At 34.2% G+C, this 23139-nt stretch overlaps 1 protein-coding gene across 1 annotated transcript; it reads left to right on the forward strand.

Moving 5' to 3' along the window:
• Nucleotides 1-702: 702 nt before the first annotated feature.
• On the forward strand, nucleotides 703-18816 carry LOC117929598 (myosin-9). The gene is made up of 38 exons (XM_034849927.1): nucleotides 703-1218; nucleotides 1714-1842; nucleotides 5666-5809; nucleotides 5930-6075; nucleotides 6264-6420; nucleotides 6539-6597; nucleotides 6931-7090; nucleotides 7175-7324; nucleotides 7432-7568; nucleotides 7656-7802; nucleotides 7938-8039; nucleotides 8163-8220; nucleotides 8300-8401; nucleotides 9342-9379; nucleotides 9574-9700; nucleotides 9787-9957; nucleotides 10157-10288; nucleotides 10392-10501; nucleotides 10677-10737; nucleotides 11061-11238; nucleotides 11471-11676; nucleotides 11771-11890; nucleotides 13060-13158; nucleotides 13503-13724; nucleotides 14454-14593; nucleotides 15397-15508; nucleotides 15598-15645; nucleotides 15744-15998; nucleotides 16099-16254; nucleotides 16336-16542; nucleotides 16654-16797; nucleotides 17066-17136; nucleotides 17231-17330; nucleotides 17412-17468; nucleotides 17561-17617; nucleotides 17701-17781; nucleotides 17921-18003; nucleotides 18453-18816. Exons 1-38 carry the CDS (start codon nucleotides 1216-1218, stop codon nucleotides 18574-18576), a joined length of 4593 nt encoding a protein of 1530 aa, XP_034705818.1. The 5' UTR covers nucleotides 703-1215; the 3' UTR covers nucleotides 18577-18816.
• Nucleotides 18817-23139: the final 4323 nt, after the last annotated feature.

The following is a 23139-nucleotide window of genomic DNA, read 5'->3' on the forward strand; positions in this document are numbered from 1 at the left end:
TACCTCATAGGCTCATTGACATGGAATTGTCATCTAATACCAAATTAGAAAGGAATAAGGACTATTTAGCCAAATACCAATATATTTTTCATCAAATGGTTAAGTAGTTATACATATTACATTATCTTATTGATATCACACACATTTAGTGTTATCTTATTAGCGTATCGACTTATAATTCGATAGTTTAATAGATTTTTATCTAACAGAAACCCCATAAATAAACTTAATGGATTATTATTTAGAAGATAAATTTCATCTTTCAAATTGAACTTCTCTAATTTTTATGTATATTCTTTGAAGTCTCTATTTCAATTCTGGACTTTTTGAATTTTCCACTTTTTAGACAATCTGTATGTTTTATATACAAGTTATTACTATTTTCTAAATTTTCATATAACAACTAAAAAATTTCATATTTATTTATAAAATCGGGTTATTCAAAACCCCTCTTAAATTATTTAATTTATAAAAAAAAAATAGTGAAATTATGCTTATCTTTGTCAATCAAAATTTTAGAAGTAAGATATATTATTCACATTGGGAGTAATATATAGATTATTGCAAAACCAAAAAGAATCAGAGAATTTTGTGATTCGAGGGAAAATGGTCCAAAAATAAAGCTTCTGGTCATGATATGGTGGAGCAGAATCGAGCGGCTACAATGATGAGTTGCATGATATTAAACTACCGACTGCAACACCAGGCAGTGAAAGTTAGAGAGAGAAAGTAGAAAGAGAAGACAGTTGGGAATTGGGAGCCACGAATTTCCTACAAAAGGGCAGAGTTTGAGAGAAGCAGTTTCTAGAGAGAGAGAGACCGCGCGAAATCGAAGGAAACGAATTTACTGGTCGTCTTGAAGAATGTCACTTCCACAAACTGAGCGACACGAAGACGACAAAGAACAAACACAGGAACAACAAAATCGGTTCCCATTGGCATTCACTTCAACGCCATCGATTCTTCTCTTCGTTTCCCTTCATTTTTTCTCGGGAAAATGGCATTTTCCCGCATTTTCTGCCACCGTCCATGATGGGGTCGCAGTGGAGATCATGCAAAGTTTAATTTTTTTTTTTTATCCGGTTTGGTTCCAGATTCATCAAAATTTTGGGCAGAAAGGTTATTTTCAGCTAGGGAGGTGAATGGAGAAAATTCTGAAAGGGAAATTCATGCGCTCAGAGATTTGAATACGTGGGCTTTGGATTAAAGCTTAAAATGGTACATCTCTACTTTTGAAAGTTGTTCACCGAATTTTGAATTATTTTCTTCTTAGCATTTTTTATTGAAATGTGGTTTTATTATTTGTGTTCACTTGTTTTCTTAGGGATTATAGAATAATTTCTATTTTCTTTCTTTATTTCTCCATCATATTTTAACAAATAGGAATTCTCTTTCTGGTAGCTTGATATGCATTCTGGTTCCATTGTTTAGAAGTTTAGGTTTTTGAGATAAGCAGTAATTTCACATTCCTAGGAGCCTCTCTTTGTGTTTGTTCCTTCATTCACTTTTCTCCAGGTTGGTAATAACTCGTGTGTTTTCCATTAAGATTATTAAGACAAGGGGGATGAATGTGATTCAAACACTATGCTTTTATGTTCCTGTCTGGAATAATCCACATAGCTGTTTTTTTTCATCTCAAAATAAGTTCTAGATCCATTTTCTGGAAAAAAAATTTATCCTTTAACATGTGCACATAATTTCTAATTGCTGCAGGGCACTGCAGTGAACATTATTGTAGGTTCTCAAGTCTGGGTTGAAGACCCAGAAGCAGCTTGGATTGATGGATTGGTAACAAAAATCAATGGAGCAGAAGCTGAAATAGAGCTTACTAAGGGAAAGAAGGTGGATGGATATCAAGTCTTACCTTCTTCTTTTTCAGCCATTTTAATGATATTCTTTTCATGTTTGTTGATATTATACTTGCATCCTTGATGATTAGCCTCATCATCCTTTTTTTTTTTCTCTCACAATTTGTAAGTTATGGAAGGGAACTTGCTCTATCATGTATTAACATAGATGACAAGTGGATGACCATTTCCTTTATTCCACTACCTAGTTTTGACTTGCTTGGATCTTTTCCTATTTTTGTGTAAATTTATTATTAATTGCCCAAATAGATCATTTTGGACTTAAGTATCATCAAGTGTTGGAAATTGTCTCAAATTCTATTTCAAGTCAATTTATAAGTCGTTGATCTTTTCCTATTATGATATATTCATGTAAGGAACTTTCCTATTGATATAAAGGAAATTATAGTGAGATCTTCTCTTAGGAATTGGTATCTTTGACAATTATGTAATGAGTTTCCTATATGAAATCTTCCTATGTAATTGGGAATATATATATAGAAAGAGATTTTTATTAAAAGGGAGAGTATCTTTTTGGGTGTAATTAGAGCTTTGGGATATGAGAGCTCTAGGATTGTAAACAATAGTGGAAGTGCTTCTTCATTTTTATCCGTGGATGTAGGCTTTAGGGCAAACCGTGTAAATTGTTAAGTGTTTTCTGCTTTCATTCTCTTATTTTCTTCTCTCTGTTATTGTCTTTTATCGTGGTTTTTCACAACAAGCTAGTGTTAGAGCTTAAGGTTGTTAGACTTAGAATAGCAACAAAGTTTGAGGTTGAGAGGTGTGATGGAAGAAAAAATTTCAATTTTTAGCGCATTAAGATGCATGCCTTGGTGGTTCAACTGGGTTGTCTAAACCACTGAAAGATAGAGTGGTTGTTAGACTTGGAATAGAGATAAAGTTTGAGGTTGAGAAGTTTGATGGAAGAAACGATTTCAGTTTATGGCACGTTAAGATGTGTGCCTTATTGGCTCACCAAGGATTTTCAAAACACTAAAAGTAAAAGAGGCTCTACCAATGATGATGTCTAATGAAGAGAATGATGAATTTATGAAGGAAGTGCATAATGTTATTCTATTATGCTTGGCTAACGAGGTACTTCGTGAGGTTGTAGTAGAGGATATGACTCCCAAAGTATGGTTGAAGCTATAAAGTTTGTATGTGACGAAGATCACCTTGATGAGTTCAATAAAACTATTATTGACTTGAAGAATATTGATGTTAGAATTGATGACAAAGACTAAGCCATAATTTTGATATGTTCCATGCCAAAATTTTATAAGTAATTTGTGGATTCCATTATGTATGGTACGGCAACCCTGAACTCAAAGAAGTTGAAGAAAAGGGTCTCAAGAATAGAGAAGAAAGCTTCGGTGTAGACTTGGTGGCTAGAGGGAGAATAGAAAAGAAAAATAATTATAGGAAAGGTTAATCCATATCTAAATTAGAGTGTAAGGAAACAACAAGTGCTTCAATTGAAACAAGGAAAGACATTATGTGAGAAATTGTCTAGAATGTAAAGGTAAAAAAAAGAAAGGAAAGCTTCTAATTCTGGTAACGCACCAATTGTAGAAGAAAATTTGGATATTGCAAATGCCTTTTCAATTATTGTTAGTAATTCAAGTGATGGGTGGATCCTTGATTCAAGTCACTCCTATCGTATGCCTACCAATATGGATCAGTTTAGTACTTACCGGGTTATAAATGGTGGGAAGCTTCTTATGGGAAACAAGATAGCCTATAAGGTTGTTAGAATAGGCACAATTGGAATTAAAATGCATGATGACATTGTAAGGACATTAATTGTTATAAGACATGTTCTCGAATTGAAGAAAATTTTGATTTCTTTGGGATACTCTACTTCAATGGTTGCACATATAAAGTTAGATGTGAAGTTATGAAAATCTCAAAGAGTGCTCTTGTTGTGATGAAATGACAAAAAATTAGTGGTCTTTATACATTGCAGGGTAACACGGTTATAGGTGCAACTATAGTTTCAACCTCAAAATCAATTTCAAAGACTACCAGGTTGTGGAGTATGCGGCTTAGGCATATGAGTGGGAGAGGATTGTTAATTTTAAGCTAACAAGGTTTGCTTGGTAGGCAGAATATGGGAGAGTTTGATTTTTGTGAGCATTGTGTGTTCAAGAGACAATGTAGGGTTACGTGCAATGCAACTATTCACAAGACTAAAGTTACTTTGAAATCTATTTAAATCTTTAGAGCCCTTCTTGGGTTATATGACATGGTGGTGGAAGATTGATATTGACCTTCATCAGTGATTGCTCTAGAAAGGTTTGAGTATATATCTTGAAACATAAGAGTGATGTCTTTGGAAAGTTCAAGTGATGGTAAGCTATGATCGAAAAGCAGACAAGAAAATAGATGAAATTGACAATGACCTGGAATTCTATGGAAAATAGTTCAATGACTTTTGCAGGAATGAAATTATTATGAGACATTGCATTGCCACATATACTCCACAACAAAATGGTGTTGCAAAATAGTTAAATCGAACTTTTCTAGAGAAAGCATGTTGTATACTTTTAAATGCAGGGTTGTCGAAGGAATTTTAGGTTGAAACAATTAATTTAGCTTGTTATCTTATGAATAATTCTCTTTCAATTTCTATTAATTGTAGGGCTTCTGAAGAGGTATGATTTGGTTCCCTTGTTGATTATGTAAATTATTATTATAATTATGTTGTCATGCTTGTGTACATGTAAATGAAGTTAAGTTGGATCCAAGGGCAAGGGAGAACATATTATAAGATATGTAAATGTTGTAAAAGGGTACAGGTTGTGGTGCTTAAATTCAAAATCTTCTAAATTTATGATTACTAGGAATGTGACTTGTGAAGAGTATGCAATGTTGAGTCTAAAGAAGAAAACAATTTGATATAGAAAACAAACCTAGTGTGATAGTAAAGATGGAGTTTGAGCCTAGAGCTTCAAGAACCATAGAAAAAAGCTTTCAATAAAGCAAAATGAGGAAGAGGTGCAACATCTTGATGATTAAGAAAATGCACCAGAAGAGCAATAATACAGTTTGGCTAGGGACAAAATGAGAAGGCATATTAAACCACCTCAGAAGTATGCTAATGAGGATTTTGTTGCTTATTCACAAAGTGTGGGAGACACTATGAGGAGATCAATATAGTGAAGGTTTCAATGGATGTGACTTCTAAATTTGTTCCTACAATTAAGTTAAAGGATCTTTGTGAGTGTAGTTGAGGCTTTGGAATTTGAGAGCTCTAGGATTGTGAACAATAGTGGAGGTTCTTCTTCATCTTTGTCCATGGATGTAGACTTTAGGACAAACCATATAAATTGTTGTGTGCTTTGAGTGTTTACTGTTTTCATTTTTTTATTTTCTTCTCCCTATTACTGTTCTTTGTCGTGGTTTTTGATAACAATATGTACATCTTGCTTTCTCCCTCTCGCGAACTGTAAGTCTCAATCCCTGTTTTATACACAAATAAATAAATGAAGGAAAAGCATTTCATGTGTATTTTGTATATCATATTTCATATTTTCAGTATTCTTTACGGCAGAAACTGTAGAATATCCTATAGTTTCTCTGTTTGGAAACATCATAATGAATTATATTCACATGCATATCCAAATTAGATTTTGTGCAGCAGCTTGAACTTGTGTGAGAACTCCTACTTGATTGGCCAGAACTCTATCTCAACTCAAGGACCTATCTACCCTCTTCTTTCTAAGAGATAGGGGCTACATTGGCTATTCCTGCAGATTGCTTGTATTTCTTTACCCCGATTAATGGTTTTGACTTTTTTTGTTTTTGGTAATGCTAAGGTTGTTGTGAATTTATTGAAAATATATCCAAAGGATACGGAAGCTCCTGCTGGTGGAGTTGATGACATGACAAAGCTATCTTATTTGCATGAACCTGGAGTTTTACAAAACTTGAAATCTAGATATGAGCTCAATGAGATATATGTATGCTTCTCTTACCTATCTCAAACTGGTCAATCGTTGCTCATTATTCTAATAGAAAAATCTTACTGCATCTATGATCTATGTAACATGATCTGTTGTAAATGTTAAATCTTATGGCAGACTTATACTGGAAACATACTTATCGCAATTAATCCTTTCCAAAGATTGCCTCATATTTATGATGCTCACATGATGCAACAATACAAGGGGGCACCTTTTGGAGAACTAAGTCCTCATGTTTTTGCAGTTGCTGATGTTGCATACAGGTGATCCCAGTTCATTTTTGTTGCCAAGGAACTCTTTCTTTCTCTCCCTTCTCTTTTTTTCTTTTTTTTTTGCTTATGGGTGATCCCAGTTCATTTTTGTTGCCAAGGAATTCTTTCTCTCTCTCTCTCTCTCTCTCTCTCTCTCTCTCTTTGACATTTCTGATGATCCAGTGTCCAATTCAAAACAGGGCAATGATCAATGAAGGAAAAAGCAATTCAATTCTAGTCAGTGGTGAAAGTGGAGCAGGTAAAACTGAGACAACCAAAATGCTTATGCGGTACCTTGCCTTTCTGGGTGGTCGGGTGGCTACCGAAGGACGCACAGTTGAACAACAAGTTCTTGAAGTATGATTGATAAACTAGCTCTATTTCTACTAAATTGAGTTTAAGTTGCTTGTTACTTTCTATTGATTATGTTGTTAATGAACTCTTACGGAACTTCTATATTTTCTGATGAATGCAGTCAAATCCAGTTCTTGAAGCATTTGGCAATGCTAAAACTGTTAGAAATAATAATTCCAGGTGAGACATTCTTCAACATGAGTGGTGAAATATGGTGCTAATGGCTATCCTGATATGAATCCTGTTCATCATATAACTTGACTTCAATTCCATGTTGACTTGTTTCATTCATTGGCTTCCAGCACTCAGTCTTTGTAGCATGGAGGACAATTTAGTGAATTTGGTACCTAGTTTTGTATCGTTTTTTTCTTTTATTTTTTTTTATGGGCAGTGTTGATTGCATGAACCAGTTCCTCTTAATTTATTTGTTGACTATTTATAAACATGGTAAAATTCCGGAGACTTTTTCTAGTTTTGGTTTTGATGTTTCTCCTAAAATTAATCCTGGTGCAGCCGCTTTGGTAAATTTGTTGAGATCCAGTTTGATAAGCAAGGAAGAATATCTGGAGCGGCCATCAGAACTTATCTTCTAGAGAGATCTCGTGTGTGCCAAATTTCTGATCCTGAACGCAATTACCACTGCTTCTACCTGCTTTGTGCAGCACCACAGGAGGTATCTTCCAGTTGGGATGACTGAGCTACTGAGATGTTCAATTTTTTCAATTTATCAAAATAACTAATGTTAATATGTTTCCAGGAAATTGAGAAATACAAGCTAGGAAACCCCAAATCATTTCACTATCTGAACCAGTCAAATTGCTATGAACTGGTTGGTGTGAGTGATGCCCACGACTATCTTGCCACTAGGAGAGCTATGGATATTGTTGGAATAAGTGAAAAGGAACAGGTATATGTAAAACTATGTTTATTGCATATATTCAACTTCTTTATAACATTGAATTGAGAAAAATGCTCTCTCTCTCCCCCTCCCTCTCTCTCCCTCACTCTCTCCAGGAAGCAATCTTCAGAGTTGTTGCTTCAATTCTCCATATCGGCAACATTGAATTTACTAAGGGAAAGGAAGTTGATTCTTCAGTTCCAAAAGATGACAAGGCAAAATTCCATCTTAAAATGACAGCAGAGCTTCTAATGTATGAGTGAAGTCCAACTCACATTTATGTTCTGACATTTGATATATTTCTTTATATATTATAGATTGAGTTTAATCTTTATTTCAGGTGTGACCCTCTGGCCTTGGAAGATGCATTATGTAAACGTGTCATGATCACCCCCGAAGAAGTTATAAAGCGAAGTCTTGATCCTCTTGCTGCAACAGTTAGCAGGGATGGTTTTGCTAAGACAATATATTCTCGATTGTTTGACTGGTAAGATGATAAACTTTTGGAATAATTTTATTAGTTTTCTTCACTTGGGTTATTTATATTGTTTTTAATTCCTATATAATAGACAAAACAGACCAAGGACTGGGATGCTAAGTGTGCTTAACTTAATATCTGCAGGTTGGTGGATAAAATTAATGTCTCAATTGGACAAGATCCTAATTCAAAATCTCTTATTGGGGTCCTTGACATCTATGGTTTTGAAAGCTTTAAGACTAACAGGTAACAGCTGCTAGAAAAGCCAAAACAAGTCAATAATAAAATATTAAGATAATGTTTTATATAATTATCTCTGAAGGGCTTGGCAGTACTTGTAACTTAATTTCATCATATCATGCTGTGCAGTTTTGAGCAATTCTGCATTAATTTCACAAATGAGAAGCTGCAGCAACATTTTAACCAGGTAACTCCTTAGACCATAACTGTTTCAGCTTTGATTCAAATTTTATTTTTACTTAAGATGCTTTGTTGATAATTCTCAGCATGTCTTCAAGATGGAACAAGAAGAATATACAAAAGAAGAAATTGATTGGAGCTACATTGAATTTGTTGATAATCAAGATGTCTTGGATCTCATTGAAAAGGTTTTATTCTTTTCTTCTGCATTAATAGCTATTGATTAGTGACGATGAACCTTATATCCTAGTAATCAAAACTGAAGCAGATACCAACCGATTTAGAGGGTTGAGCTTACTCAGACATTTATTAGTGCATTTATATAAATGTGATTCAAAAGTTGTTCTATTCATTTATCTGGGCCTAGACAAGCTGTTAGACATAAAGAGGAGGTAACTAGTAAGAAGGATGTTGCTGTAGAAAAATGGTCGATATGCCATTGTCATAAGTCAGATTGCAGATTGAATACTTGTCTGTTGCATCACATTTCTCAAGGCAGTTAAGAGTTTTATTCTCGCCACCTGCCTGGTCAAAAATTGTCCATCAAGCTAGCATGTTTGTGTATAAACCATATCTTTTAAGAAAATGGTGACTGGGTGACCAGGTTACTGGTCCCACCATCTGGACTGGTGCACTTCTGATAATGATGCCTCATACTCCTCATGTGGCTTATATGAGTGTTAGAATGGCTAGGGTATACTAGAATGTTTGCATCTGCCACTTGGTGCCTTATTTTAAAAACCTTCAAGCTCCTATTTTTGGTTTCTAATAGGCAAAGGATTCTACTGCAATTACAATTTTGGTTGATTTTATGTAAACAAGAATAATTTTTCTATGGCTCTGATAAGCATTTTAACAGAATGAACTTCAATGATCTCGGATTGTGGTTATATTGGTTGCTCCTGAAAACAGACTTACCAGGTTTATTGAAATGTTAAGTACTAAAACTTCTTTCTTGGAAGGTTATTTTAACTGAATTATTTTCACCAAAGGAGTATTTTTACTTATATACCCCTTTTTTCATGTTCTAGTATATGGCAAGCTTGTTTTTTGTCCTTCCATTTGGACCTGGATACTGGAATTTGCTTTCATCCACAAACTTGAAATTATGTTTTTTTTTTTTGGCAGAAACCCGGTGGAATCGTTGCTCTCCTAGATGAAGCTTGGTACAAAATTCTCTGCATTTTTCTATAAAATTTCTCTATTTCTTGTCTGAGGAAGGTTGCTGTATTTCATTTAACATGCTATAATAGAAGTGTTAGTTTCTAATAAGAACATTGATCTTAGAAGTCTGATGTTTCTTTTAGGAAAATTTATAGGTTTTTAAGCTTGTTGTTCACTGGGAATTTTTGTTTTGCAGCATGTTTCCAAAATCAACACATGAAACATTCTCACAGAAGCTTTATCAGACATTTAAAGTTCACAAGCGCTTTATCAAGCCAAAACTATCTCGCACAGATTTCACTATTTCTCATTATGCTGGGGAGGTATGTCGATGACCGTGTCATTAGTTGCTGCTTACTGCTGGCTGCTTTTGCATTTAGATGTTTTCCCTTATAATATTTATTTTCAGGTCCTATATCAATCTGACCAATTTTTAGACAAAAACAAAGACTATGTGGTTCCAGAACATCAAGACTTGTTGGGTTCTTCTAAATGTACTTTTGTAGCAGGCCTTTTCCCTCCACTCCCTGAAGAGTCAGCCAAATCTTCTAAGTTCTCTTCAATTGGTTCTCGTTTTAAGGTATCTTTTCTTCTGTTATCCTGGTGAGGATGGTGATGGCTTTTACTTCAACAGGACAACTCAATGTAACACAACCATGGAAGTATTGTGATAAGAGCATAAACCCAACTACCACTTTACAGCACTTCCCCCACTGCTCCCTGTGTTTTTTTTAGTGCAAGAAGTTGACAGCTAATGTTGTTACGATCTAATGATGCAGCTACAACTACAGCAATTGATGGACACATTAAACTCCACAGAACCTCACTACATCAGATGTGTAAAGCCAAACAACCTTCTAAAACCTGCCATATTTGAGAATGTCAATATCATGCAACAACTACGTTGTGGTGTGAGTACAATTTAACTTTTGTAGTTTTAAGCTTTTTTCACTTACATATTCAAATTTTCTTAGTTTTAATTCATTCAGTTGTCACTAACTGGTTTCTGTATAGGGTGTTTTAGAGGCCATCAGAATCAGTTGTGCTGGGTATCCTACACGCCGTCCTTTTTTTGAATTCCTAAATCGATTTGGAATTCTTGCTCAAGAAGTTTTAGAAGGGAAGTAAGTGGCCTCTTTTGGCTAAATTGAAGCCTGAGTGGAAATTTTGTAATTTGTTTGCTGCCTGGGTACTTGGCTAGTTGGATTTTTTTTTTTTTTTCTTTTTTTTGAGAATTTCTGATTTTACTTGGGTAGATGTTCATATTCTCCTTTTCGAATCTATTGCATGTATAAGCAGCTATGATGAAAAGGTTGCATGCAGAAAGATTCTGGAGAAAAAGGGGCTTAAGGGGTTTCAGGTAATACAGGAATTTCTTTTTTGCCTGTATTGACTGGTGATAACAAATGGAACACAGGTTCCTTGATCACATCATATTTGTGTAAATAGTACACTTCATTCAATTATTGCTGGCATCCAGCATATTGCAGCATCCCTATAGAATAATTTCTGATCTATACCTTTCAAAAATTTCCAAACACATACTTGTGTGAACCTCGAATTATGTTATGCAAAATATTATCATGTTTTGCTTTTATATACGTATAAATTATGAATTCCCATGCATCCAGCCATATCTTTGGCAAGAGGTATATATTTGATTCTCCACTAAATTGCTTGCAGATAGGTAAGACAAAGGTTTTCTTACGCGCTGGTCAGATGGCTGAATTAGATGCACGAAGAGCAGAGGTACTTAGTAATGCGGCAAAGGCTATCCAAAGGCGTATACGGACTTATCATGCTCGCAAACGTTTTATTGCATTGCGAAAGGCTACCATTCATGTGCAATCTTTATGGAGAGGTAAGCCATTTGAAAATAACAAAGCGTGAACATAGTTCACAACTAAATGTAAAGTTGTTTCTTGAAAGCATGGTTTTTTGAGCCACTCTTCTTATTGGAAGGATATGGTTGTAGTTTTAGTTTCTTCCTATCCATTTGTCTTTTGCAGCATAGCTCTCTGGGTTATCAATTGACTGATCATTCATTTTCCTTTTTCAATTCCATTTTCATATGTCTTTTATATGAATTGTAGGAATGCTGGCTTGCAAACTTTATGAGAGCATGAGAAGAGAGGCTGCTGCTGTGAAAATTCAGAAGAACATGCGTAGACATGAAGCCAGAAAAACCTTTAACAAGCTCCGAGTCTCAGTGCTTGTCTTGCAGACAGGCTTAAGAGCAATGGCTGCTCATAGAGAATTCAGATTTAGGAAGCAAACTAAAGCAGCAATTGTTATTCAGGTTATTTTATTCTTACCATTATATATTTTGAAAGCCAATTTCCCTGTATACTGAATTCTGAATAATAAATGCTCTTTTAAAAAACTATATGCAGGCCCGGTGGCGCTGTCATAGAGCTTTCTCATTCTACAAGAAGCTCAAGAGAGGAGCAATAGTTTCACAATGCAGATGGAGGGGAAGAGTAGCCAAGAAAGAGCTCAGGAAGCTGAAAATGGTCAGCATTGTTTGTCTTTTGCCATAGGAGTTGGGCAAAAGTGCCAGTACATTAATGGGGATTGCTGAACAACCAATTTTCCTAAAAGATTAAGCTTGTAGGAGTTGGGCCTATAATGTATATCGTGCACTCTAACACCCTCCCTCACGTGCGGCCCCATACTCACACATGGAGAGACACATTGGCCCATAAGCAAACAATCACAATCAGCCTTTTTTTAGGCTTAATTAATTGAGGATACAAATATATGGTTGCGAGGTTCGAACACATGACCTCCCATCAAACAAGGCTCTAATTCCATGATGAACAACCAATTTTCCTAAAAGCTTAAGCTTGTAGGATTTGACCTCACACTGTATATCATGCACTGTAACAGGGATGATGGCTTAACTTGTTTAGTACAAGGATTGATTATTTTCCCTGGCTTTTAACACAATTATAAATTGGAATGGGAGTAAGGTTTTATCAATCCTAAGCTTGGTTGAGGGAAGTCTGCTTTTTGTAGATGACTTAGATGATGAGTAAACCCCCAAGTTACAACTTCATGGACCCAGAATCCAGAATCTAAAAAGGATTTTGTAGGTACCCCCAATTAGTGGATTTAAGGCTTTAGCTGCACCGTATGCACCTAGAAGTTTTGATATGTTGATTTAGGGTGTATAGTAGTTTAGCTAATATATTCATCATCATTGTTTAAGATATAATTGACTTCTCAATTTCTACATGACTCATTTATCTCACTTTTATTAAATCTATATCTGAATATGATGTTTGCACAAAAAAAAAGACTTAGTAAGATAAACTGATATTTGTTCCATGTGCCTGGTAGTAAATTTGAGGTACTATATATAATCTACAAACAATTGAAGGTATTATTAATCTGTCCTCTTTATTGTTAATCAAGTGAACAGCTATCCTTTCCCTGTAGATTCAGGTTTCAGCCAAAAAGTTTTGCCTTTGCATCGATAACTAATGTAAGATGTAGACAGAAGACTGAAGCTAGGCTGAGCCATTTTTTATTAAGTACTTTCTGCACAACCACATGGTCTCCATCCCGTTAATGATATAAAAGGATTATGTATGGTATTCCATTTTGGTGAAGGCAGTATATCATGAATTTTTTCTTTTTCCCAGCTTGGATGCTAATATCCCTTACCAATTTTTTGTAGGCTGCAAGAGAAACAGGTGCACTTAAAGAAGCGAAGGACAAGCTCGAAAAAACAGTGGAGGATTTAACATGGCGTCTACAGTTGGAAAAGCGTTTAAGGGTAAATATTTATATTCTGAGGAGAGCCACTAATTAGTCTAGAAGATATTGCTAGTCTTATGTGTTCGTCTGCTTTGAGAAGTTGAGATCCAAGATTGTGACACATTTAGAATTAAGAAAAAAATTACCTATCAAAAGAAAAAAAAAAGAATTCACCAAAAGATTCTTTTGTTCTTGCACCAAGTGATGTACTTTCAATTAAAAAATCTAACAGGAAACTATTTGACTTCAACATTTTTTAAGTGCTTAATTTTTTTATTCTACACCATCTTAAGGACTAAGAAATTCTAATTTGTCCTGTTTAATGTACACACTCTCATCCAAGATCTGAAATCATGTGCACAGACTGACTTAGAAGAAGCAAAAGCACAGGAGATAGCAAAATTGCAGAATTCTTTGCAAGCTATGCAAACCAAAGTTGATGAAACAAATGCATTACTTGTCAAGGAACGAGAGGCTGCAAGAAAGGCTATTGAAGAGGCACCACCTGTTATTAAAGAAACCCCAGTTATTGTTGAAGATACCAAAAAAGTTGAGTCTCTAACAGCAGAAGTGGAGAGCTTCAAGGTAATGTGGTTTGAGCCAAATTATTACTACATATTCTCTTCTGCATTTGGACATAGATACCTTTGCAAAGTTTTCTGAATTTTATTGCACTCAGAATAACCAACATGAACCAAAAATCACAAGGCATAATGATTTTTAGAGAGTGACGGCAAAGTTTTTATTGACTAGATTGTGGATTGTAGATAATAATAGATCAACATGATGAGGTAGGAGGTATTAAATTTAGTAAAGAGTTGCACCTACATTTTGGATTTTAAATTTAGTAAAGTTGTGTTTAGTCAATTTGCAATCTGATAAGTTTATTACTTTATATAATTTGTGTGAAATTTGGTGCCAAAATAAAAATGGCGGAGATCATCGACATAACTAGTTAGTTATAATAATTTGAATCAAAAGGGCCGCATCTAATGATTACTTAAACAGATGGTTCACCAAAAAGGTAAAAGTCTTGGGATGCATTATTTATCCAGCTTTATCTGTGAAATGACTAAATCAACATCAGTGCTGTTTTACAGCTTTTAGCTAGCCTGAAGTGATTGGATTGGTTAAACTTTACTAGTGAAACAACTAATGTTGCCAAACTTTAACTATAGCTATAACAGGATGCATGTAAGCTTTACAAATTTAACTAAGATTCAACTGGGTGGGCATAGGTTTTTTTATATTTCTAGCACTGGATAATGATCTTGTTATTTTGATGATCTTAACCTTGAATTTATGTCCCTACAGGCCTTGTTGCAGTCAGAAAAAGAAAGAGCTGACAATTCTGAGAAGAAATATACTGAAGCCCAAGAATCTAGTGAAGAAAGACATAAAAAATTAGAAGAAACAGAAAAAAAGGTTCAGCAACTCCAGGAATCATTGAGCAGGTAGCATAACACTTTAAGAATGATTTTCCCTCATGTTACTGATTTTCATTTCATCTTGTGGACATCTTATATGTGGTTTTCTTGAAATTTTTCATGAATAGATAATTTTTAGTGTAAAGTCAGACAAAGTGTCAAATGATCATGACAGCAATCAAATCTCTGTAAGGAAGATTGTTAAACCGACCACATTCTCAAATTTATGGTTTGCTAGTCTAATACTTCAAAAACAAATAGTTCCATTCTGACTGCATGTAACACTGTTACTGAAAAATATCCATTCTTAACATAAATGAAAGAATTTAAAGTTCCAATTGAAAGTTCTCATAATCAGCTACTGGATAGATCAATTGACCAGTTGCTGGACTACAGCTATAAATGCAAAAAGTGCTTGGTCTGTGACTGAATTAGTTATGATCTTAAGAGAGGAATTCACTAACCAAATACAAAAATAAGTTCTTAGTTCTATGCATTAGTTATTTCCCCCCTTTTTATCTCTGTAAGAAGTAGAAGAAACAAATTAATCTGCATTTACATTTAATGTTTAAGCATTGATGTTTTAGTTTCTTCAAAAGTTATATTGACCTTACTGTTTATTTGTGTTGAAATTGTCTTGTGCATTTAACATTTGATGTTTGACCATTGATGTTTTGAAGTTAAATATTTGAACTGCTTCAACTTCTTTTGTCCATTTCTAGTACCATTTCCCATGTTCTATGCAGCAGTTACATGTTTATATTGGGAAAGTAGTCAGTACCAGTCCTTTTGTAGTACGGTTAACCAAACACTTGAACTTCTGTAATTAGGCTAGAGGAGAAGCTTACTAATTTAGAATCAGAAAATCAAGTTCTCCGTCAACAGGCTGTGTCCATGGCACCCAATAAGTTTCTTTCAGGACGCTCCAAATCAATTGTTCAGGTAATCATAGAAATAACTTGTCAAATTGGTGTTTGATATTCAATGTTATAGATGTTTCAGGAAACTTATTGATGTCTGATAATTGGCAGAGGAGTTCTGAAGGTGGTCATGTTGCAGGGGATGCAAGGACTTCTTTGGTATGTAAAATTGCTAAAAATCTCTTTCAAACTTAAAGGTCTGTTTTGTGAAAGCGATATTTTCTTTCTCTTCGATTGATCACCTTTAAAATTATTAGGATCTGCATAGCCCTTCACTAAACCAAAGGGAGTTTTCTGAAGTCGAGGAGAAACCACAAAAATCACTCAATGAGAAGCAGCAGGAGAATCAGGAACTGCTCATTCGATGCATTGCACAACACTTAGGCTTTGCAGGAAGTAGACCAATTGCTGCCTGTATCATATACAAATGCCTCCTGCAATGGAGATCATTTGAAGTTGAACGGACTAGTGTTTTTGACCGGATTATCCAGACAATAGGCCAGGCTATTGAGGTTTGAATTGTTCAACCCTATATGCTAGTATGGTGCATTATCTTCTTCTTTTATGATTAGTAGCTTCCCTTTTTATTTAAATATTCCATTCTGATTGCAGACCCAGGATAACAATGACATTTTGGCCTACTGGTTATCCAATGCCTCAACTCTTCTGTTACTACTCCAGCGCACATTGAAAGCAAGTGGTGCAGCTGGAATGGCTCCACAGCGCCGTCGATCATCATCAGCTACATTGTTTGGAAGGATGACACAGGTACAATCTCTCTCGAACCTATTATTTATTTCAGAAAAAATTCTTTTCTGTTCAAATCTGTTTGTATAATTTTCTTTACAGAGTTTTCGCGGAGCTCCACAAGGAGTTAATCTTTCCTTCACAAATGGTGGTCTAACTGGTGGAGTGGAAACTTTACGCCAAGTTGAAGCCAAATACCCAGCGCTGCTTTTCAAACAGCAGCTTACAGCATATGTAGAAAAAATTTATGGAATGATTCGAGATAATCTGAAGAAAGAGATTTCTCCTTTACTGGGGTTGTGCATCCAGGTACATGAATCTGATCATTTATGCACCCAGTCATGACAATAAACTTTTTATTGACTTTCCTTTTGAATTACTTATGTGTATAAATTTCTTTTTTGGATAATAATGAATTAGGCACCAAGAATATCAAGAGCAAGCTTAGTTAAGGGACCGTCACGTTCTGTTGCAAACACTGCAGCTCAACAAGCTTTGATTGCTCATTGGCAAGGGATTGTGAAGAGCCTTGGAAATTTCTTGAATACTTTGAAAGCAAATCATGTTAGTGGGGGTCCAGCGGATTTCTTTTCATTATGCCCTTTTCCTTACCTAAATGATAACGATTGGCTGTCTGTGTTACTCTTGGCATATTTTGTGTCTCTTGACTCTTGAGTACATGCCTAAGCCAATTCAAACTATCTGACTTGGCAAATTATTTGTCCATTACTTGGCAAGACCAAGCTAGGAAAATTCTTTTCCTGCTCTTATGGTATTTTTTCTGAAATCATATTTACAGTGAAATACCTTTTCCCACCTCTTCTGTTTCCAGGTACCCCCATTTTTAGTTCGTAAGGTGTTCACACAAATATTTTCTTTCATCAATGTCCAATTATTCAACAGGTATAGAGTCAGTATTTCATATTCTATAGTAATTTTCTGTACCGCAGATTGAAGTTTTTTCCTTATGGTCTTGCACACATTGTTATGGTTGCAGCCTTCTATTACGACGAGAGTGCTGTTCATTTAGTAATGGTGAATATGTTAAAGCAGGACTGGCTGAACTGGAACATTGGTGTTACAAGGCAACCGATGAGGTATCTTGGTTTCTGTGCCTTCATTTCATTATTGTACAATAACATACTTGCTGAATAAACAAAAAAAAAAAAAAATTGCAGTATGCAGGTTCAGCTTGGGATGAGCTCAAGCATATCAGGCAGGCTATTGGGTTTCTGGTAAACCTTTGCAGTTCATCTCATCATTACTAGTTCTAAGGCTGAAGAAATAAGAATTGGGGAAATCTTGACATTTCTATTTCCTGATTCAGGTCATACATCAAAAGCCAAAGAAAACCCTTGATGAAATAAGCCATGACCTATGCCCGGTAACCAGTGTTCCTATAGACAAAAATGAGAGATAACATTCACATCTACCTTATCTCAACCAATCTTGTTTCTCCATTTGCAGGTGCTCAGTATACAGCAGCTGTATCGGATCAGTACAATGTACTGGGATGACAAGTATGGCACGCATAGTGTGTCCCCAGATGTAAGTTTCTATGGATGCCATTACTCAAACTAGGTTCGAGCCATCTTTGTCACAAGGAAGTATGATAATTTTCATAGCACTACATAAATTAGGAAAAACTAACTATGGTAAGTTTTGCCTTGTGAATGTTGCCATCTAGGTTATATCCAACATGAGGGTGTTAATGACTGAAGATTCGAACAATGCAGTCAGCAATTCTTTCCTGTTGGATGATGATTCAAGGTAGGTTACAAAATTCAACTATCTGATGATATGTTCTTTCCTTTTCTTTCATTTCATATTAACCTGATTGGAAATATACCTGGAATGGGTGTAAAGAAAGTTATTCTGTTTTATCTTCAACTGTTATTTAAAAACTTTAATCTTATATTCAGAATCCAAAATGCATGATAATTAGACTTGCAAACTGCTTGAGGATTTTAGCAGTCTATATAATTTTAGGCTTATTGTAATGTGTATTTGGATTTTAAATGTGCTTATTCATAAAATGATCTAAGCCTAAAAGATGTAACAGATTAGATAGAGATTGGAAGAAGAACTGATCTAGACATAACTTGGTAAAGCTTTAGTAGTAGCCAAAAAAAAAAAAGAAAAAAAAAAAAGCTCTTATACATCTGTTCTGACGTGTTATATTCTCAAAGTGGATGCTGATGATATCATTTATGGTGCAGCATTCCATTTTCAGTTGATGATATATCAAAGTCTATGGAACAAATAGACATATCTGACATTGAACCACCACCACTTATTCGTGAGAATTCTGGCTTTAGTTTCTTGTTGCCGCGTGCTGATTAATCACTTTCTCTCATTCCATGAGGCTGGACGGCTTCTCTTTCAGCATCTAACTCTGATGATTATCAATTTTTGTAGATTTACTTCACAACCTCTTTAATTGTGGATTGTCTTAATGGGGTTGATCATTGTTAATTTTGATTCACATCAGAAACTTTTTTCCATTGAGATTGAAATTCCCTTGCTCCCTACCCAATGTAACATTGAATTTTCCTTTGTGTTATACAACTAGTTATTTTTCCCCTCTGGTTTTTTCTTGTGAAGGCTGTACTCATCAGAAGTTCCTCTTCCAATCGGGGAAGCCATATTGGTGGTTTCTTACATAATTTGACAATATCCTCAGTACTAATCATACCTAGTATTCTTCAACCATTCCATCACTGTTCTATTTGATTTTATTAACTTGTTGACATCCCTCTAACTTTTTTCTCTTAAATAATTTGACAATATCCACAGTATTGTTTTCATCAAGTGCTTAAAGTACATTTTTCATGGATTCTCTCCATTCCAATTGTGCATTATCCTAGTGAAAATTGACATGTTCACTTACTTTGGAAATATTGCTCAAGAAGGTGCAGTAAGTTTGCAGTCCATTGGTACAACTAAATGAACTCTAAATAGGAAAAGATGTAGAATGAAAGTTAAGAGATCATTCATCTAATTAGTTGGTGGTTGACGAATTCTTGTTGATCGAACATCCTTGATTTTATAGGTGTTGACAGAACTTCTGTTTTGTATTAAAGTTTAAGCCTTAGTACATAATAATACTTATCAAGAAAAAAACTAGAGAAAAAATCACTACAACTTATAGTATTCGAGTTGTTATCCTATGAGATCAACATTAATATATTTAGTTATTGAGTTCAAAATATTAATTGTCCATCAAATTTAAATAAAAAATAAACAAACCAATCTATCATATTCTGTTTGGGGCTTATGCGGTGGTTAGAACAAAGACACATTTGGTTGTGAATTTTAGATAAAGGTATATATCTGCAAGGCCTAATCAAAAGTTCAAGTCACACATTCCCATAATCCATTGTCATAAAAAGTACAATATTGTAAGTTAAAGGAAAAGATCCAAATACATTTCTTATTTGTTTCAATAATCCATATTTGTAGCAATGAAGTACTATTCTTCCTCCTAGTGATAAATATTAATTAATTAAAATAAAAAATGTGAAAGATGATTTTCTAAAATATTTAATGAAATAAATAAAGTAAAAATAAATGTATTTCAGAAGTTTCACAATTTAGTGTTGAATTCACAATGAGAAGGATCTATGGTTTAGGACCAAAAGCTATCTATTAAATATATTTTGGCATGAAAATCTTCTTAATCACACTTTTTATTCTCTCTCTCTCTTTTTTTTTTTTTTTTGGTTGCATTCTATAGTAGATAAACAAACATATTAGTCCCCAATCGAGGACTTAGCATAGATTTAAGTTAAAAGAGTGGATTGACACTCGAAATGCTTTATAAAATCCTTGTTTTACGTATGAGAAAACCTCAATTTTGAGTGTTAATCAAGTGCCTAGAGAATTTGGTGCAATAACATCAAGTATCATTTCAATGTTTTGTTCGCTATCTCAGATTAGTGATGGGAAGAAGAATACTAAAATACCAAAAATGTAGATTTTCATATACACATGGAAAATCTACTAATATAATATAAATGGTAGTGACAAAAAAATTTTAATCTTGACGAATAAATAAAAGATTATCAAAAGTTACCAATAAACCTATAAACATTTGTGCAGATTACCTAAGACCTCCTCTTGAGTGAAGCAAATTGGCTTTGAGTAATTTTAGGATTAAGGGACTAGGGTCAATTTAAAAGAGGTGAAAAGGTAAAGTACAACATGGCCTTGTTGTTGCAAACTTGTTATTGCATGTCTTGTGCCCACTTTTGCCCATTAGACTTGCTAGTAGTATATGTAAGGTAATATTCTTGCTAAAAAATCGCAATTATATATATAGTGCTCAAAAAATGACATAATCAAAATAACTTCATCTAAATAATGATGAGATATAGAAGGAAAGATACAGATATAGAAGAGGAGGAGATTGAGAATCCATCACCATCAAACTATTTAGTGTAAGGATTTTAATGTTTTGGTATAGAGCTAGACCAAAAGTGAAGTCATTTTTAATTTTATTTATCAAACTATTATATTGAACAAAATGAGTAAAATCTTTAACTAGAAAGCTAGATAAAGAATGACATCTAAGTTAAAGAGTATGAGTTACGAAAACATGGTTCCCAAAACATATAACTCTACCTAAAGAAATTATCCTTCTAAAAAAGTGCATAATTGTAGTATAAACTATTATTGAAGAATTTGCATTAAGTCTCAAAACTTTGTTTTTTAATTTTATGTTTTGATACATATCTTAGCATACTAGGAGTAATTCTCCCCATCCGTCAACTCCTCTCTTCCAATTTAACAAACCATATTGGAAGTTGCTTACTAAAGTCTTATTTCAGATAACTTCCAATTTTTGGCTTTAGCTAGAAGATGAAGTTGAAACGAAGTCACAATTTTTAAAGGGTAATTTTGGTATTGTAAAAGCCTTATTAGATATGAAAAAGCTTTTTATATAAGTCAAAATAGAACTTCTACAAGAAGTAATATCTTCTTAACTTCCCTATTAAGATAAATTGTTTGAACAAAATTAACCAAAGAGACAAAAAAAGCTCTTATTGAGCTTAAAAAAAAGCTTTTAACTTCTTAAAAATCGAACCAAATATGGTCTAAGATATATTATTAAATATATACATAAATTTCTATGTACTTTTAACATGCTAAATTCATTGATAAACGAAAAGAATTGCACATATCTTGGTTATCTTATTCAATTTTCAAACTAAAGCTTATGTGTCCTATGATAATTAAAGGCTTCCCATAATACCACATATTAAAGTATTATAATGAAGACAATGGATGGGAAATTGCAAGGCACTATCCAACCCCTATCTTATGAAGGGTGAAACATGACTACTAAGCATAATATGACTCTACATGTTTAATAAACTACATGCATTCTAAAATTAAAGAAAATAATAATATTTAATAAATTCTTTTTAATTTTAAATTTTCTTTTATATTTTAAAGTTTGAGCATTATAATTTAAGAATTCATATATTAAATTGAGTTGAAAGAATATTCTCTTTAATTAATTGTTCTGTTTTTAATTCTATATACAAACACTTGAATAAAAATAGACATATTTTTCTAATTCCAAAGTCTTACTTCTTCAAATATAAGAATTGGAATATTAAATCCTATCAAATCAAAAGTTTGAATTTATGTACCCAAGGAATATCAACTCATCACTATGGTACATCAAAATATAATCTCTCATTCTTTTAAGATACTTGAGTATGTGTTTAACTTTTGTCCAATGTTCTAGTCTTGAATTGAACTGATATCTACTCATCATCCCTATAGTAAAGTACACATCTAATCTAGTACATAACATTAAATACACAAGGCTACCCACCATAGAGGCATTGGGTATTTTATTCATGTGATCTTTATCTTTGAATATCTTAGGCTACTAATCTTAAGAAAGATGAATTTCATGCCTAAAGGGTAGCAAACCCTTCTTGGAGTCCTACATCACATACTTGACCAAAGGCTTATCAATATAGATGGTTTGAGATAATGCAATTTTCGTACTCTTGTGATCCCTAAGAACCTTAATCCTAAGACTATATTGTGCTTCTCCTAAATATTTCATTTGGAACTAAGTAGATAACCAAATCTTAATTGATGATAGTAACCCTACATCATCAACATACAAGATAAAAAATGTCATCATGTTTCCCTACTTCTTCTTGTATACATAAGGCTTATCTTATTTTGATCAAAATCAAAAGTCTCAATGTTTAATCAAAATGTTTGTTTCCATAAGTGAGATTCTTGTTTTAATTCATTAATGAATATATGCAACATGCATATTAGATGCTATTGGCCTTTTAGTAAGAAATTGTCCAATTACATCACATAGATGCGCTTAGGGGTGGCAACTTCACGGGTTTTTCGGGCTACCCGCCCCTATTAGGATGGGTATGGGAGTGTAGTAATTGGGGATTGGGCGGGTTTGGGTTTATTTATTAAAACCTGAATTGGGTTTATTTATTAAAACCTGAATCGGGTTTGGGCCGAGGTTGGGTTTATTTATTAAAACCTGAATTGGGTTTAGGTCGGGGTTAGGTTTTGTAATAACCCGCCTCACGCGCCCTGAATGTACAATTTTACAATATACCAAAAAAACCCCCTATAAATATTTCTCTTCATTTTCAGGGTTCCTCGCTAAACAACCTCTCCTTTTATCAAACATAGAGGCGTTATTCTCTCTGCTTCTCTTTCTCACTCCCGATCTTTGTGGAGTCGATTTTTCTCACAAATGCAGAGCTCAACCAAAATCACACAACTACAATGGCTCTCAAGCTCATCACCACCTTCATTTCCCCATCCCACAACCCTCATCCTCAATCTCATTGTACCATATCTCATAGAGTTTTCATGGCCTCCACTCTTCACTCCACCTCCATGTGA

The sequence above is a fragment of the Vitis riparia genome, chromosome 14 (genome assembly GCF_004353265.1).
Source record: "Vitis riparia cultivar Riparia Gloire de Montpellier isolate 1030 chromosome 14, EGFV_Vit.rip_1.0, whole genome shotgun sequence".
Lineage (NCBI taxonomy): Eukaryota > Viridiplantae > Streptophyta > Magnoliopsida > Vitales > Vitaceae > Vitis > Vitis riparia.